The following is a 19,610-nucleotide window of genomic DNA, read 5'->3' as shown; positions in this document are numbered from 1 at the left end:
GGCAGCCTTCCTTTCTGTTCTGTTCAACAATCCCAAAATGCAACCAGGAGTTAAAGTCCAGATCCTTTTTGTCGCTTTCCAAAATCTTATCTCCTTCACTTGGGGCTTGGCTAGTTTTTGGAGGCCTTCCAGATCTTGCCTCTAGTTCTTTGTCTCTTCCAGCTTCTTGTCTCTAGCTCCCTCTGAATCCAAAGCCTCCAAGCCAGCACGAAGGTAGAAGTGGGAATGAATCAGACTCTGCCTCTGAGAGTAGGATTGTGGGCTTCTGTCTCTTTGGCCCTGAGAGCTTCTTGCTTATATGGTGCACACTGAGTATATACCCATCATTTCATCACTAGGAAACCATTATTTGTTGTAGGATTAAATCAATGCTAAATTAGATTTAATGATTGTCTCCTCAATTCCACTCAGTACCTTGTTTCAAGTTTTGGCCCATAACATCTCCTTGTAAGATCAAATCAATTGTCTCTATTCATTCCAGTTACTTAGCATATTGTAAAAATCCTAACAGAGTACCAGCTCTGAAATCAAAAGGACCTAAGTTCAAATCTGGCCTCAGTTTTGTGACCCTGGGTAAATCACTTAACTCCATTGCCCATATTGAACTCATGGAACTCAGGATAGTTCAATCAGTATTTAATAAACCCTTGGCTTTCCTCTGTATCTTTTTTACAAATCCTAATGGCTTAAAGGACTGCATGTCTTTTTAAAGGCCACTGCTACAGATAAATCCATTGCTAACCTGGATTTCTCTATATTGCTCTATATTCCAAGACCTGGATCTCACTCTATTAGTTTCTTTAAGGATAAAAATAGCTGCAAACTCCATGAATCTCTGGAGTTTCTGCTTTCCATGGCCAGTTTGCTGAGTTTTTTCTTTTACAAAACAGAAGAGTGCATATCTGTTCTTTCTTTTCCTTGTCTTTTCCTGTCTGTTTGATTCTATGGATATCTCTTTCAGTCAAGAAAAGTTTGTTTTTCTTTCTTCTATTTCTTTATCTGAATGGTTTTCTCTGAAGCTTCTGAGGACTTAATCTACTTTTCTGATTACACAAAGTCTTTACTTTTTGTATATTTAAAAAGTCTATTTGAAGAACAGAACAATGATAATTTTTTAAATGATAGTTTCGATATATTTGGATTCCTACTTTTCATGGTGGTATTCCTAATAATTTGTGAAACCGGGATTTTTCAGGATTATTGAGACAGATTTTAGAAGATACACATTTTCCTCACTTTTCTTTTTCTCTCCTCTAACTGCCTTGCCTGTCCCCTAACCATATCAGAGAGCTTTCACTCATGGGGCTTAACTCCATTTACTCAAATTAGAACAAAACCCATCTCCTTGTGGATAATATTCAAATGGGCACAGAGAAATTTATGTTTTCTCCACATTCAGTTCTAGAAGCAGAAATGTGATGGCAATTTTCTCCTATCATCAGTAACAGCTTCCAGGTGTCATTTAAACCCTATTCCCATTTTTTGCTATAACAGACCAAAAGGCTCCTTTCTAACTATGAGAAGAGTTTTTGCATCAGCATTTTTCCTAGAAACAGTATTTCTGTGCTGTCAGTGACAGGAGTGAAAAGTAGGATAAAAAGCTCATCTTTCTCAATTTTAATTTACCATAAACTCATATGAGCATTCTAATGCTTATCAACTATTTCCCCTAACAGGCAGTGTGAGATAGTAGAAAAAAAATACTAGATCCGGTAGCAAATACTTTAATTTAAGTCCCAATTCTGCCACTTACTTGGACCATGATTTTGTACCAGTCACAACTTTACTTCAAACTCTTCATTTAAAATAAAGTGGAAATATGACAATATTGTGCATACTCTCTGCTTGATAGTATTGTTATTTTAAGGTTCAAATTAGAAGAGTGAAAATAGTTTATAACCATAAAGTAATATTAATGAGAGCTGTCATTTCTGCCAGACTTATACATGGCCATCCTTAGGTCAGATGTCAAGCCAAAAAAAAAAAAAAAAAAAACACAAACAAACAAAAACACAAATAAATAAATAGAATCGCCTTAATTTTAAAAATTTACTTAAATGGGGAAAATTCTAGTCCATTATTGATTCGGTGTCTCTCTTTTGGCAGGTAAAAGCCTTTCTGGATGAAATATTAGAGAGAATAACTGAAGAGTTTAACACTGCAGAGCTGATGACTAAGGTGGAAGAACGTAACCCTTACATCGTGGTCATCTTCCAAGAATGTGAACGAATGAATCTCCTTATCAGAGAAATTCAGCACTCATTGAAAGAATTAGATCTGGGTCTGAAGGTAAGTGAGCTCCTAATGAGGGGTCATTGCCTAAGGAAGAAAAAGTTGCATACAGGAAGATAACAGTTCCAAAGCAAAGTAAGTTTATCCAAGATTATGATTCACTAATAAGTGAAACTTAGGATAACTAGGATATATAGTAGGAAGACTGAAGCAATGAAACTAAAGTTGACTATTGATGGCCCAGTGGTAGAATATAACTCATAGCAGCTCCAGGCTATTCCACTGATCCCAGAATGAGAAAACTAATTTTTAAAAAACTAACCACAGAAGCAAACAAAAAAATTACAAAATATTTACAAAGCTACCACACTTAACCCCAAAGAAAAATTGAAAAAGTCACCTCTTTCCATTCATCACAAAGATGAGAGAGAGAGCAATAGATGTGAAACGTTTAAAGTATTGGTTATCAAATTACTTTTTTCTATTCCCTTTTTAACCTTTGTTATGATCATAGAATCATAGCACTTAGATGGCTCTGGTCCAGATTCTTTGGATGCAGGAGACAAAAGAAGAGGAAACCAAGTATTTCATCACAAAGCTATCACCAAGGAGGGAGATGGGGGGAAAAAACTCCAGCTTTAACTCCTTTCCTCCCCAGGCCAGACACTTTTTATTAAGTAACAAACAAAAGAAGCAACTTTCCAAAGTACAGGAAAAGTAGTTATATAAGTAGACATGTACTTGCACAGAAGAAACTTGCTGACATAAACACTATATCAAGTTTGTTTACATTGCTCAGAGTACACATGACAGTTTGTTTAAATCTGGGAATTCTAATCTATATCCGGGATCCTTGAGACTTATTCTCTACTATATTCCTACAGATGTAATAAATAATCTAATCCAACCTTCAATTGTAGAGATAAGTTAAGGTCCAAATATAATAAGTGGCATATCCAAGGCTAAACAAGTAGTAAGTCTGGAAGTTCACTCCTGGATATGTTATATACTGAAGATTCTATTCATATAAAATGCTTGGACAAACTCTCAAATTTTGTGATTCTATGAAGTAGCAGAAATGGGATTCTTTCTTTCTTTCTTTCTTTCTTTCTTTCTTTCTTTCTTTCTTTCCCCCCCTGAGGCTGGGGTTAAGTGACTTGCCCAGGGTCACACAGCTAGGAAGTGTTAAGTGTCTGAGACCAGATATGAACTGAGGTCCTCCTGAATTCAGGGCTGGTGCTCTATCCACTGCGCCACCTAGCTGCCCCTTGGAAATGGGATTCTCATGATTCCGAAATTTAACACTACATTTATGTTCTCAATATTGTCATTAACTCAAAAAATGAGATTCTCATCTCATCCATCCAGCCATTATGTGTGATCATTGGCCATATCCTCTCATAAGTCTTCTAAGAAGTTCTTTCAATATGACTTCTTTTAGTCCTTTTAGAACTCTGCAATACCAATGAATATTTAGGCTATCCATCAATTATCATTTGTTCTTACTGGGTGATCAATAAGTCCTCCACATTTCTTCATTTGTAATATGCTGTAACTCATTCCCACCTACTATTAACCTCCAAATTTAATCATTCAAAGATAATGGCATTCCATGATATCATGAAGGCTCATTAAATAAGTGAGTAGGTGAGGTAGGTAGGTATGGATAGATGAGGTATAGGTATGGATAGTTTGGAAGCAAATGTGACTGGTAAAAGATATAGATAGATAGATAGATAGATAGATAGATAGATAGATAGATAGATAGATAGATAGATAGATATAGATAGATATATAATTACAGGGGAAAATCTAAAAATAAAATTGTCTCAATAGACACCATCCTCCTCAGAAGAGAATCAAAAAAAAAAAAAACCTGGAGTTAACCAGAATCCAATTTGTGGAAAAATATAAACCCAAAGAGAAAATTTCATGAGAAAGAGGAAACTAAATAATTATGGGTAAGGTAGTGGGTAGAAATGGACTAAAAAATGAGACAATTTCTACCATGGGGCAAAACTTCTATACTCTCTATGTAAAAAACAAATTTTTAAAGAGTATTTTTGAGCATAACAAAAAAGGAAGAAGTCAAAAGGTCTACAAGGCCACAGAAAAGAGAGAAATCAGATTAAATATTTTAAAAGCTTTAATTCCATGGGGATCATGGAATTCAATTTTTCCTAAAGAAGGGATAAGTATAAAGTCCAGGAACCAATGAATAAAAGTCTAGAAAAGACAGAAATGGAAACAAATTAATGAAGCAAGAGGAAGAGACAAAAAAAGTTCTAATTCAGAAAAGCAATGGTATAGACAAATGGAGGAAATTATAAAGTTAACTCTCCTAACTTCAAATGTAAATGGATTAAATATTCCAATTAAATGAGTGGTCAGAAACAAAAACATGAAATTTGTTAATTACCAAAAAAAAAATCCCAGTAAAATAAAAATATAAATAGAATAATGATAAGGGGCTGAAAGAAAATTTACTGTGCATCAGGTAAATCCAAAAACAAAATTGCAGTTATGCTATAAGAAAACATTACATTATGCTGACAACAAATAAAGGTATTAAAAAGGTATATAATATATAGGTATATAATATAAAGGTATATAAACTAATAAAAGTATTAAATGAGAAAACTTCAAAAAAGATACAAAATAAAACCAGAAAAGTCAAATAGTATTTCTATGTAATAATAACAAAACCCATAAGCAGTAATAGATAGGGAAATACCATGTACAATCACTATAAAATAAAGTATCTGTGAATCAATCTACCAAGAACATAAAATACTGTATAGATGCAATAAAAATGGAGTCTCTAAAGATGTAAAGAACAATTTAAATAGGCAGGGAAATAATCAATGCTCATGGCTAGACTGTACCAATACAATAAAAATGAAAATGCTACCAAAGTAAAATTTTAAATTTAATGCTATATAATCAATCTAGCAGATACATTACACAACAATAAAATAATACCAAAATTCATTTGGAAAAACAAAAGGTCTAGAACATCAAGGGAAATAACATTTATAAATCTCAAGCTATATTATAAATCAAGTGATCAAAAATTAATTGGTACTTATTAAAAATAAGAATAGATCATTGGAAAAATGGGGGGCTGAAGCTCAATAATTCAGTATTCAATACATTGCAAAACACAAATTACTTAAGAGGTAACTCCTTATTTGATAAAAACTGCTGAAAAAACTGGAAAGCAGTCTGACAGAAAATAGGCTTAGACCAAATAGATTTAGACCAAATTCAAGGATATACTAGAGCTAACTCATACTGGAACCAATTGTCACATCTTCAGTATGAGCACTGATACCTCAGCAATCAGCAAATGTTAAGAATCAGGGCTTCACTTATTATTTTATTGATTATCTATACTTAAAAATATGATGGTGAATACGTTAATAATGCAGTTGCAACTTAAAAGTGTATTGTATACCCAATTATTAAATATTTACCATACCTCACAATAAGTTTAAATGGATATGTGAATTCAATATTAAAGAACATACAATAAAAAATGAAAAGTTAAGCCAGAATATATATCTTTCTTAACTATGGGTTGGAGAAGTGTTCTTAACAAAAAAAAAAGGCACATAAACAGGTAAAATGGATGACTGAACTTTCAGTACAAAAATCTCTAAACCTTGTTGAGATCAAACCCTAAAACTTAAACAAGTTTTAAAAAGAACTTTAGTAGGTCATTTGGCAAAGAGGAGAACTGGGAAAAGGTATGCCCCTTTCAAGTCTTTGTTGGGATTACATTATATATATAGAGAGAAAGCAAGGCTAAACAAGGACAGAACAATTAAGTGATCAGAATATAGAGTTAGGCAATGCCAAAATAGGACAGTTTCCAGGCAAGTGTAAAAACAATCAATAATATTTGGGAAACGCAAAACACAAGTTTTGGGTGAATCCAAAAGACAATTATTTTGGGTAGATGAACTCACATACTCACACAGCATACTTACAGACATCTCCAGTGTGGTTTCCACCCAGAAACTACTATTACCCGTCATTCCTAATTCCCAGGCCTTCAGAAAAATATCTGGCCACTGTCTCGCACAGTGGTTCTACCAATCTTACCTCAATCAGAGGTCTTCAAAGATCTCTGTCCACCATCTCATCAAGTGGTGATTATATGTTTGACAGAGCACTTGAGGACAGCTACATGCAAGCTTAAGATCTTTAATCCATGTGTTCACATCCTGCCCTTCTGTCCTCCTGCTCACTTTTAGTCAGCACCTAGTAAAACTCCTCCCACTTCTTGGTCCCCACAGCTTATATCGAGTCTATGAGGTTACATTGCACAGCCAATTAGAAAAGGAGAAGCCTCCCATAAATGATGCAGGTCTCAATGCTACCAGAGCTTCAGCCCACGATGCAATCCGCACTGTTCACAGAAAACCACATCTGGGGATCTCAGGCTTCAAGGTCTTTGTACTTCCTGATTGTACCATGTGTGGCTCCTCCCCTGACCCTTACAATTGTTGATGTTAAAATTAGCTTGACGTGATGAGGAGTCCCCACTTTACAAGAGAAGGGAATTATAAAGGTAGGGAATATAAAAAAAGATTAGGAAAAAAAGTGGGTTGCCCCTTTTAAGGGAACTGCCAGGTTTTTTAGCTAAATCCAGTTACAAAACTCCATGGAATTGATCAACTGGGAGAGTTAAATTAGAGATTAACTAAATTGACTGTTTTTGAAATCTACATTTTGGAGAGCTGGATCATTAGGACTGTCAATGTGTTCCCACAGGAAGTCTTCAAGGACTTACACTACCAATATTGTTTGAGAATGACTGCAGTTAAAAAATTACTACAAAAGTTGAAGGAGCATCTTATTTCTTATTTCATTCTGAAGTGAAACTGCTAAATAAATGCAGAGAGAAAGTAAACTGAGTCAGAATGCTATCTATGGTGTGGGAAAATGGGGCTGCATTTGGAAGAAAAGGTGTCTTGATTCTACCCTTTCCTAGATATATGACCAAGTCTCAGTTCTCTGAGTCTGTTTCCTTATTAATCTATCAAAAGGCATTTTTATTAGTTATAGTCATATGAAAAGGTGTTCAAAATCATTGTTGATTAGAGAAATGCAAATTAAGACAACTCTGAGATACCACTACACACCTGTCACATTGGCTAAGATGACAGGAAAAAAAAAATGATGAAAGTTGGAGAGGATGTGGGAAAACTGGGTCACTGATGCATTGTTGGTGGAGTTCTGAATGGATCCAACCATTCTGGAGAGCAATTTGGAACTATATTCAAAAAGTTATCAAACTGTCCATACCCTTTGATCCAGCAGTGTTACTGCTGGGCCTATATCCCAAGGAGATATTAAAGGGAAAGGGACCCATATGAGCAAAAATGTTTGTGGCAGCCCTTTTCATAGTAGCCAGAAACTGGAAATTGAAGAGGATGGCCCACCAATTAGAGAATGGCTGAATAACTGTGGTAAATGAATGTTATGAAATATTATTGTTCTATAAGAAATGACCAGCAGGAGTGAAATGAATAGAACCAGAAGATCGCTGTACACTTCAATGCTGTATGAAGAGGTATTCTGATGGAAGTGGATATCTTCAACATAAAGAAGATCCAACTCACTTCCAGTTGATCAATGATGGACAGAAACAACTACACCCAGAGAAGGAACACTGGGAAGTGAATGTAAATTGTTAGCACTACTGTTTATCTACCCAGGTTACTTATACCTTCAGAATCTAATACTTAATGTGCAACAAGAAAATGGTATTTACAGCACATATATTGTATCTGGGTTTTATTGTAACACATGTAAAATAGTATGGGATTGCCTGTCATCGGGGGGGAGGGAGTGAAGGGGGGGATAACTTGGAAAAATGAATACAAGAGATAATATTATAAAAAAAATTACTCATGCATACTATACTGTGGAAAAAAAATTCAAAATTAAAAAAAAAAGAAAAAGAAAATAGATAGAAAAATCCTTCCAAAATTTAGCTTTATTTTATCCATGAGGAATTTCTAAAAATGATTTTAAAATGTTTTGTATTTCTTCTCATTTTTATTTATTAATTCATTGTTTTGTTTATCCTATTAATTTCTAATCTAAACATTTTCTGAGAATCCTTGAGAAGCATAGAAAAAATAAACAAGGTATAAAGGAAAAAAAAAAAAAAAAAAGAAATGACCAGCAGGATGAATACAGAGAGGGTTGGAGAAAACATATATGAATTGATGCTAAGTGAAATGAGCAGAACCAGGAGATCATTATCTGTAGTGCTCTTGGTTGGTTTTCTTGAGGTCTCTGAACCAGCCTTCCTTTCAGCAGATTAATCACCACAAGAATAGCCAGGGATAAAGTCCAAATTCTTTATTGTCTCCTTGTCTGAAGCTGGACAGCTTTCTGGAGAGCCTTTCAGACCAGCCTTGGTCTCAGTGGAGGTAGCAGGGGGACAGGCCAGCCATCACAAGGCTGATGAAGATGGAACGAATTTCTCTAAGGGCTTGTGCTTCAGCCTTCAGCCTCCAGCCACCACAAAGGTGGACGATGGAATGAATCTGTCTCTCAGTCTCTGCTGGCCGTTATATACTCTATTATAATTACATCATCTTAAGTGTGAATCTTGTACAACTATATTAAGTACTAAGTACATGTACTGAACTAGAGAACTATTAATCACCATGCTAAACTAGATAACCATTATCTTATCAATTCCACTGACTTAATATCTTGTAAGAATCCTTGTTTTAAATACAAGAATTCTGGCCCCTAACAATACACTTCAACAACAATTTACATGATGATCAATTCTGATGGACTTGGCTCTCTTCAAAAGTGAAAGGATCCAAATCAGTTCCAATTGATCTGTAATAAACAGAATCAGCTACACCCAGAGAAAGAACACTGGGAAATGAGTATGGAGCACAATATAACATTTCCACTCTTTATGTTGTTTGCTTGCATTTTTTTGTTTTCAGGTTATTTTTACCTTCTTTTAAAATCTGATCTTCTTTGTGCAACAAGATAACTATATAAATATGTCTACATATATTGTATTTAACATATACTTTAACATATTTAATATGTGAATATATGCTAGACATAGTAGATTATCTTTCAGATGGAGATTAAAATATTCATGTTTTCTATTTGATGGCTGTTGTAATTTTCTTACATTTTATAAACTTTAGAACCTACAGTTAAATAATTTATTTTAATGGCTTTTTTATTTTTAATAATTTTTTTTTTTGAGGCTGGGGTTAAGTGACTTGCCCAGGGTCACACACCTAGGAAGTGGTAAGTGTCTGAGACCAGATTTGAATTTGGGTCCTCTTGAATTCAAGGCTGGTGCTCTATCCACTGCGCCACCTAGCTGCCCCTATTTTTAATAATTAAGTGAATATAGATTATGTACTTTAATCTCAACAATGAATAAGAAGTCTATGTACCATTTCACGTATCACCATTCATCTAGGTACCCACTACTATGTTGCAGTACAATAGTACCAACTACTATAGTTGCAGGAATTAGAGAATCAATCTCCAGAAAACACACCACAAAAATCCAAATCTACTATATGATAGCAAATTATATCTTTTAGGACTAAAGGTTTCCTGTAATAGGATCCCTGCATGAATCTAATTCATTGTCTTTGTCTTGGATATCCTTTCTCATTGTCTATTTTCTGGCTTTTTTTATCCTTAGGGTGAGCTGACCATGACTAATAATATGGAAAGCTTACAGAGTGCTCTGTATCTGGATATTGTACCAGAGTCATGGGCCAAGAAGGCATACCCATCAACAGCAGGCCTGGCAAGTTGGTTTGTGGATCTGCTCAACCGAATCAAAGAGCTGGAGAGATGGATGGGAGATTTTACATTGCCCTCTGCTGTCTGGCTTGCAGGTTTTTTTAACCCCCAGTCATTCTTGACAGCCATTATGCAGTCCATGGCTCACAAGAATGAGTGGCCCCTGGATAAGATGGCCCTACAGTGTGAAGTGACTAAGAAGAGCCAGGAAGATTTTAGTAGTCCACCTCGGGAAGGGGCCTATGTTCATGGTCTCTTCATGGAAGGAGCCTGCTGGGATATACAGGTAATAACTGGGGACAGGCTATTTTTGACCAACATTTGAGGTTCAAATGTCTTCAAGTGCTTAAATAGAAATAATCACAATAAATCACTCTAACTGGTCAATCTTAACTTCCTTATCGAAATCAGACAAAACTTTATAGTCATATCTTTCCAAACAAGGAACACTGCTTTGAGTGAAGGTAGCTAGTTCCAGACTTCAGGATATTCCACATTACATTTTATGCTGCTCTGTGTATTAAAAAAAAAAAAAAAAAAAAGCCAGAATTTTCTCAGGAAAGTAATGTTAGGAGCTAGGTTAGGATATAGGTACAAAATGAGACATCATGTCAGATGTGGCCAACACATTGATTTGTTTTTAAGATGTGTAAAGGATGATTCTATTTGCAGTAGGAAGAATCATTAGAAAGTTACTACAAAGTGTTTAAAAAAAAAAAAAAGGCATCAAAAAAATTTAAAGAGAATTGGATGGGGAGCCAGGATGCCTGGGACCAAATTCTGATTGTGCCATTTGCTGTGTGACCTAAGGCAAGTTATTTCACCAAAGTTCTCTTAGTTTTGCCTTTGACGCATTTCATAGATGCTTTCTCCTCTAACACCGATATTCCCCTGATATAGATCCTTCCATTACTTTACAACTGGACTATTGAAATAGCTTGTTCCTTGGTTCCTTTGCCTCAAATTAATTTTCCTCAAGCACAGATGTGTCTGTATCATACTCCTATTCAATAAACTCCTAAGACTTCTTAGGATTTTGAAATCAAATATCAAATTGTTTTAATGCTCTTCATGTAGCAGTCCCTTTCAGTCTATTTATTTACAAAACTTTCCAGTCTTCCTACATCTTATATCCTCCTGGATACTTAACTGTTCCACCTCTTGGCTTCTTTCAAGTCTGGCTAAAAAAAAAAAACCTGCTTCCCAATCCTTCTTAATCTTAGTGTCATCCTTCTGTGATCATCCCTAATTTATTTTATACAACAAAGGATGATACAAAAATTAGAAGGCTGAAACTGCAGTATGATACTTGAGACATGCTATAATCTAGTTTATAAACTATTGTTTTATTGTCTCCTCCATTACATTGTGAGTTCCTTGAGAGCAGAGGTTTTTTTTTTTTTAATTATTATTATTCTTTTGTTTTCAGCTCTTAGCAGGATGCTAAGCACATAAAAGGAACCTGCGAAACACTTGACTAAGCCTATTTTCCTTTCTATAAAACCTCCAAATTCCTACTACCATAATTTCATATCAATACAATTTTAAGATTGTAGGTTTACCTCCCCCCCTTTCTTGAAAAAACATTCTATCTTAAAAGTTTAAGTGGAGGCCATAAGCACTGGAGTCACAAAAAAATTCCTTAGGAAAAAAGTTTGAAAGATCTGAGAAATAAAAATATTTTACTAAATGCTATTAAGGATTAGAGGCAATCAGTGATTGTTAAAGAAAAAAATCTTTTTTCCACATATTATGGCTTGTACTACTGTTCACAAATTTCCTTTCCTCAAGTCTGTTAAGCAATGTCATATTATGACATCTCTCAACAAAGTGAGCATAAAACTTGTTGGAATAAATTAATTCTATAGACCTACCCATATCATTTAAAAGTATGTGATTTTTTGTTTAAGAAAATGAAAATCAAATGTGGTACCAAAGGGAAGAAAGTTGTAAATAAGCAGAAAGTGCCCTGATGAAGATATGGAGAAGGAATCCTTCCTAGAAATCAAAATTAGTCCTTTGATGATGGTTAGGGATTTTGTAATTAATTGTATGTCTGGAACCACCTTAGGTGCCCTTTTATTAGTATTGCCACTGTTTTCTCCCCAATTAGTTGTCTCACCAAGTAACTGAAATTCACACAACATCATCTATATGTATGGCACACTGCTAACCTCTGGAAGAGATAAAAGAAAAATGTAAATTTTAGCAGGAGGAAGAAAAAAGAGGTTCGTTTTTTTGTAGATAAGAGACTGAATACAACTGTGTTCACAGGGAACTCCAGCTAGACTACAGAATAAAACTAAAGGAACTGAACTGCTCTACAATAAATAGTCCTGGAAAAATTATTTTTGCTTTACTATAGAAATTACCCAAAATGGGGCATCTAAATGGCATGGTGGATAGAGCAGCGGCCCTGAAATCAGGAGGACCTGAGTTCAAATCTGGCCTCAGACACTTAATACTTCCTAGCTGTGTGACCCTGGGCAAGTCACTTAACCCTAGTTGCCTCAGTAAAAAAATAACTAGAAAAAAAGAAAAAAATGACACAAAGCCTATGTAAAAATAAACACATTTTTAATTTCTTGAAGTAATCTTCTTTGAAGGCTATCTCTTAGAGAAAGTGGTTTTATTTGGACAGAGGTACAATAAAATCTTATAGAGGCATATAGGTGGCTCAATGGATAGAGCACTGGGCCTGGAATCAGGAACATCTGAGTTCAAATTCAATCTCAAACACATAAGAGCTGTGTGACACTGGGAAAGTCACTTAACCTTTATGTACTGGAGATGGAAATGGCAAACTACTCCAGGTTCTTTCTCACGAAAACTACATAGCAGGTCCACAAGTTCACAGTCAGAAAACAATTCAAAAACAATGAAATCTTATATATTTAAAAAAATTATCTATGGCTTGAGTAAGCCAAGTCAAAGTGCAGGCTTTTATTTCATAAAAAACATTACAGCATGGCCCAAGAAAGAATCATTATTGTGGGAACTATAAGTACTCAAGGAGTATGTGACAGGAGTGCAGAAAGCAGTAAAGCTGTTCATGTCTTGCTATTTGAGTCTATAATGGAGAAAAAAGGCCATAAGAACATAAATGTGGAGACTGAGTATTGTTTTCAATTAGATCTTGCTTAAAAGTAGGAGTTATATCCCACTGGGATTATCTGAGCTTCTTGTTTTAGATTACAAATGTAATGTTCTCTTCTCTAAATTGTAATCATTCTCTGTGAGCAGATTCCTTGGGAGCAGATTCTGGAGGCAGCCTTAGTTTCAGTTCAGTTCAATAATCCCAAATGCAGCCAGGAGTTAAAGTCCAAATCCTTTATTGTCTCTTCCAAAATCTTATCTCTTTCACTTGGGGCTCAGCTAGTTTTCTGGAGGCCTTCCTCTCTCCTTGGTTCCCGAGAGCTCTTGCTGCTAGTCCTTTGTCTCTGCCAGCTTCAGCCTCTCATCTTCCCAATGTCTCCAGCCAGCACAAAGGTAGAAGTAGGAATGAATCTTGACTTGAATCTCCCAAAGCCCTCTCTGGCTCGTTTATATGTTCCACACTGAGTATACACCAATCATTATATCATGAGGAAAGCATTATTTGTTATAGGATTAAATCAATGCTAAACTAGATTTAACTATTGTCTCCTCAATTCTACTTAGTACCTTGTTGTAACATGCCCTCCTGGCAGTTACAATTACTAGTCTCTCCTAGGCCCAACAGAATACCTTTGACCACTGACCTTTGCAGTGTCAACTCTACCCGGCTCGCCTCCTCTGCGGCCTTCAAAGGTCTCTGGCCACTATCTCTTGAATCTATAGTTTAATAACCAGTAGCATGTTCAAGAACAGCCACGTGTAATCTAAAAAGCTTTTATTATACCTACTCACATAATGCCCTGACTTGATGCCCTGACTTGTTGGTTCCTTAGTGAACACCTGGTCAGAAGACCCACGTGTTCACTGCCAAAATCCTTACCTCTTTTGGCTATCCATCTCGGCTTGGCCACCCAGGCTAAGGAGCCAGGTTAAAGAGAGGGACTACTGTCTGCAGTGGGCTTATATAGGGCCTGTGAGGTCACACACACAGCCAATCAGCGAGAGAGTCATCACCCATTATGAAGCTATCTCAGTATGATCCCATCCACAGGGCAGTCCTAATATCCAGAGATTACTTCTGGGCCACTCAATCTCCTGTTGCACTGTGGCACCGCCCATTTAAAGGGCCCTTACACCTTGTTTCAAATTCTGGCCCATCACATCTCCTTGTAGGATTGAATCAGTCATACTGAACCATGCTAAATTGGATAATTATTGTCTCTATCCATTCCGGTGACTTAGCACCTTGTAAGAATCCTAACATACAAGGAATTAGACCTGGATGAAACCTAAAGATCATCCAGTCCAAACCATTCATTTTACAGTTGAAGATACTGTGTCCCAGATCATGATTTGCCAAGGTAATAAATAGTAGAATCAACATTCAAACAAAAATTCTTCATCACCAAATGTTGTGTTCTTTCACCTATCTTAAAAAGAACTGAATGAAAAGCATGAGTTAAGATGTAAGGAAGTCGTTGTTGTAGGAATCAGAAGTTGGCTGATCATATTAAAATAAAGATCTAAAGCAAGGAAAAGCAAGTACTTAATACCAGATGCATTAGAAACAATAAGAGAAATCATTTCCACTAGAGATTTCAGGGGGAAAAGTGTCAACATAAGAAGCCAGATTTCTTTTGAAGCAAGTACAAAATTTAAGAAAAGATTAGATGCTATGCTCATAATTTGAGTGCAGTAGATGGAGCAAGTAGAGGGGTGAGGATTAAGTAGACCTATGAAAGAGGATGGAATCAGATATGCTGATTTTTCAACAGAGAATTACATCAACCAGTACAAATCACAACTCTCCTATACTGTGCAATTCTAAGCACATAATTGAATAAATTTTCCAGAGGGTCTATCCATTTTTTTTAAAAGCCTTCTTCTGGGTCTTAATATTCATGGATATCAATATCTTCTAGGTACCACCTGTTATCTTTATCATTATATATGCAACATCTCTTTGAGGTCTTCAACACAAGCTATTGTGGTTTCTTCAACACAACGTATCACTAATAAAATGTTACACAATTGATAATTCAATTACCATGCATTTTTCCACTGAAAATGGCAGATGATCTAAAGGGGACTCTTGGAAAATCCATATCCCATGATAAACAGCCCATCTAATGAGAATATTGGTGGACTAAGATCTTGCATCAGTGAGCAACTTTGACTTACTGAAAGTAATTCATACTTAAATCTGGCTCACTCATCTCCCTATATTTTTTGAGGAGAGCCAGCTTATTTTCAGTTTCTGTCTAAAACATGATTGAATGATTGAACAATATGAAACCTACCTTATTGAAGGGTCTTTTTGTCCAGTCATGCTTTCTTAAAAACATCTTTATTTTTTATTCTTAGTCATTAATGTAATAATTAAAATATATTTTGCCATAGTCTGTGAAAGCCTCACTATTCCCTTCTATTTCTATAAAAGATAATATACACAATTCTTAAGGTTTTTTTATGGCTAAAGTAGTAACATAGGTCAGGAGTTGATCACCTTTTGGGAAGGTAAACATCCACGATCTTGGATGAGGGAGGCAGATTCTTCCCCATTTTGAGTCACTTGAAAAACAATCCAAGTAATTTTAAAATTGTCTATTTCTTCAATGTGTCAGATTCAGCCATTGTTCCCTACACTTTTAAGTACCATTTTCACTTACTCATACAGCATATTGGATACTGATATGCTAAGACCAAAAGTGATTGTTCCATTCTCTGAGAATACTATAGAAATTCTATTACTATGGTTTTTTTTTCTAGTAACAATATGCTATTGAATGCTTTTCCACCACATAAAATTATTCATCAGAGTTCCAATTCTACTCTCCCTTTTCATGATATGTCAGAAATAATGGGATCGAACTCCACCTTCATTGTAATGAACATTTCACTTAGGCTTTGCCTCATTCATCATAAGCTTTTCAGAGGATTTGTTTTGCTCATACGCTCCTTTCCCTTAATAATGGCAGGAAATGTTTGCAGGATGGAAAAAATATATAGCTATAACTTAGCAAAAAGAATCTCAACAATCACATTGGTGTCCTTTAAGAACACGGACCTAATTTGCTGCTCTGCACAAAAGGCTCTCTAAGAACTTTTGCAATATTTTAAAAACTACTCACTTGTAGAACATGAAAACTATGCATTTTGGTTCTCCAATCCAAAAGGTATTATCTAGCTGTGTGACTTTTCTGAGCAAGGAACAAAGGAACTAAGAATATTAATCTAAAGTGGTGGATAACAGACTGTGTGGGAATGGAATTAGATTGGCCCCAGACAAGAATCCTACCAAGAATAGGTGGATGTTGCAAAGGAGAAAATTTAGCTTAATATCAGGAAAATTTTTCTTACGATAATACCTCAAAATGATCGGAGGTCTTTAAACAAAGACTAGTTGTTAAAAGAGACTCATTTTCTAGTGCTGGCTGGATTAGATTGCTACTGAGGAGCCTTTCACATCTGAAATTGTAACACTAGTCTAATAAAAATGATTTTTCCTCATGATATAGGCTGGACATAAGAGTGTTTTCAAAGACATAGGTAAATTCATGCATGATAGATCCATAATAGACCTAGAAAGAAAAGGATAGGAAATGTTCCTATTTCTCAGAAAATGATTCAACAGTTATCATGCATCTAATATGTATAGATTTTATACACTCTGCACTAGGAAATACTAAGTTTAGTAGTATCTCTCCTTGGAGACTCTAGCAGTGGAATAAAACAAATTATTACATAGTAAATACATAATAAAGCACTTACATAAGATCCCTAATGAGAAAAGTATCTATTGAATAGTTATAAAAAAAAAGACCTCATCAGGGAAGCTATATTTAAGATGAAAAACTAAAGAATTTATGTGAAGGGAAGGCACAGGTACGGAAGAGGAAAATATGAACTACAATAGGCTAAGACTTGGAGAGTAGAAACATGCTGGACATAGTAGTCTAGTTTGGTAAGTACACAAACTCCATGGGAAGGAATATTATAAGAATGGAAAGTTAGTGTAGGTCTAGATTGTACTATACAACAGTCTCAAAACCACAAACTGATAGTTTTGGGCAAAGAATTTTGCTAAACATATGTATAAACATTATGTAAGATAAATTAGAAGAAATAGAAAATGGAAGATGTTATGTTATTGTAAGAATCTTAAGAGGGTTTAGCCAACTACTTAAAACTTTATTTAAAAATATATCCCCCAAGAATTTGCCTTGTCTAATTACCCATCTGAGTATGGCCAACTTTTGATAAAATTACTCTGGACCTCTTCAAAGAGAAGGTTCTAGCCACTAGCCACTTCTTCTGCTACCAGAAGGTAGTGATAGAGGAGATGCCTTAAATGTGGACTGTATCGTTTGGGCCACAGGATCTGAATTCCACTTCTTCCACCCCAATTACTTAAAGACAGGTTATCAGAACACTATATGCTTACTTAACATTTGGAGGTACATAAGCTACTTTGATACTGTGTGAAGGATTATATGGTAGAAACTATACTCATCATATTAGAGTGGAAAGGCATTGGAATCAAACAACCTGAATTAAAATACCAGCTCTGAACTAAGTTTTGGGATCATGGCCCAATTAGTTTCTCTGTGTCTCATCTGCAAAAGGGCAACAGCAATGCATGCTCTACCTAAAGTTTCTGTGGGGAAAGTTTGTAACAAATCCTAAAAACCTATTTAAGTATAAGTTATTATTACAAATTTTAAAACAGATTTCAAAAAAACAAACAATAAAAAATGTATCCTCAAAAAATAGTTCAGAGCTCATACAAAAACATGTGGTGCAATAGCCAATGTGTATACTAATCTAGTGTTTGATAAACCCAAAGACCCCAGCTCTTGGTATAAGAACGCACTTTCACAAAAAATACTGGGAAAATTGGAAAATATTAAGGCAAAAGCCAACCATTGACCAACACCCAATACTCTATATATCATGATAAAATCAAAATGGGTTCATGATTTAGACACAAGAACAAGAATACATCATGAAATGCAAAATGAATAATTGATTATATTGTTTAAAAGTTTTTATTACAAACAAAACCAATGCAGACAAGATTAGAAGGGAAGCAGTAAAACTGGGGAAAAATTTTATATCCAAGGGTTCTTGGATAAAGGCCTTATTTATAAAATATATAGAAAACTGACTCAAATTTATAATACAAGCCATTCTTTAATTGATAAATGGTCAAAGAATATGAAAAATTTTCAGATGAATTAAAACCATTTCTAGTCATATGAAAAAATTCTCTATATCACTGTTGATCAGAGAAATAAAAATAAAGACTAATCTGAGATACCATTACATACCTCTCAGATTGGCTAGGATGACAAGAAAAGATAATAAAAAATGTTGGCGTGGATGTGGGAAAATTGGGACACTAATACCTTCTTGGTGGAATTGTGAACTGATCCAAGCATTCTGGAGAGCAATATGGAATTATGCCCAAACAACTATTACACTATGCAAAACCCAGAATATCTGCTGGGCCTGTATCCCATAGGGATCATAAGAAAAGGGATAAGGACCCACATATATAAAAATGTTTGTAGCAGCCCATTTCGTAGTGGCAAGGAAATGGAAACTGAGTGGATGTCCATCAGTTGGAGAATGGCTGAATGTTATGGAATATTTTTGTTCTGTAAGAAACAAGTTGCAGGATGATTTCAAAAAAGCCAGAGAGAAAATGTTAAGTGCTAAGTGAAGCGAATAGAACCAAGAGAACATTGTACATAGCAATAACAAAAAAAAAAAAAAAAAAAAAAATCACACAATGATAAATTCTGATAGACTTGGTTCTTTTCAACAATGAGGCAATTCAGGCCAATTCCAATAGATTTGTGATGGAGAAAGCTACCTGCACCCAGAGAGAGGACTGGGGAGATGAATGTGGATCACAGCACAATATTTTCACCTCTTTTGTTATTGTTTGCTTGCTTTTTGTTTTTTCTCATTTTTTTCCCCTTTTTGATCTGAGTTTTCTTGTGCAGCATAATTATGGAAATATGTATAGAACTGTACATGTTTAATATATATTGACCATTTGCTATCTAGGGGAGGGAGGAACGGAAAGGAGGGAGAAAAAATTGGAACACAAGGTTTTGCAAGGAACACAAGGGTGAATGTTAAAAATTATCTTTGAATATATTTTGAAACTAAAAACTATTATTTAAAAAAAAATTAATGAGCCACATTTGGCCTAAAGACTATAAACTAACAAACCCCACTTTTCCCCTTCTAGTAGAACAGTAATAAGGATCGTTATTTAAGTAGCAGCAGTAGAAATAAAAGAAGGAATAGATGTTGAGGAGATAGAATTGTTAGATAAGATGATCTCAGGACTTATATTTATACCTTCTCAAAAGTCTTTCCCTTGGTCCCTCTGGCAGACAGATATTGGAATAAATTAGTTTCATGGCTATTTTTATGCTCTCTTCTTCCCA

The 19,610-nt window shown here is 35.1% G+C and overlaps 1 protein-coding gene across 1 annotated transcript in view; it reads left to right on the top strand.

The window, feature by feature from the left end:
- DNAH9 (dynein axonemal heavy chain 9) overlaps positions 1-19,610 on the top strand; it is a 572,299-nt gene that overhangs the window by 551,037 nt on the left and 1,652 nt on the right. Inside the window, exons 66-67 of the mRNA XM_074264740.1 lie at positions 2,107-2,289; positions 9,947-10,336. Coding sequence (XP_074120841.1) covers positions 2,107-2,289; positions 9,947-10,336 — 573 coding nt within the window. The remainder of the gene's footprint in view (positions 1-2,106; positions 2,290-9,946; positions 10,337-19,610) is intronic.

Source organism: Sminthopsis crassicaudata, chromosome 4 (assembly GCF_048593235.1).
Source record: "Sminthopsis crassicaudata isolate SCR6 chromosome 4, ASM4859323v1, whole genome shotgun sequence".
Taxonomy (NCBI): domain Eukaryota; kingdom Metazoa; phylum Chordata; class Mammalia; order Dasyuromorphia; family Dasyuridae; genus Sminthopsis; species Sminthopsis crassicaudata.
This window is presented reverse-complemented; position numbering and strand designations above follow the sequence as displayed.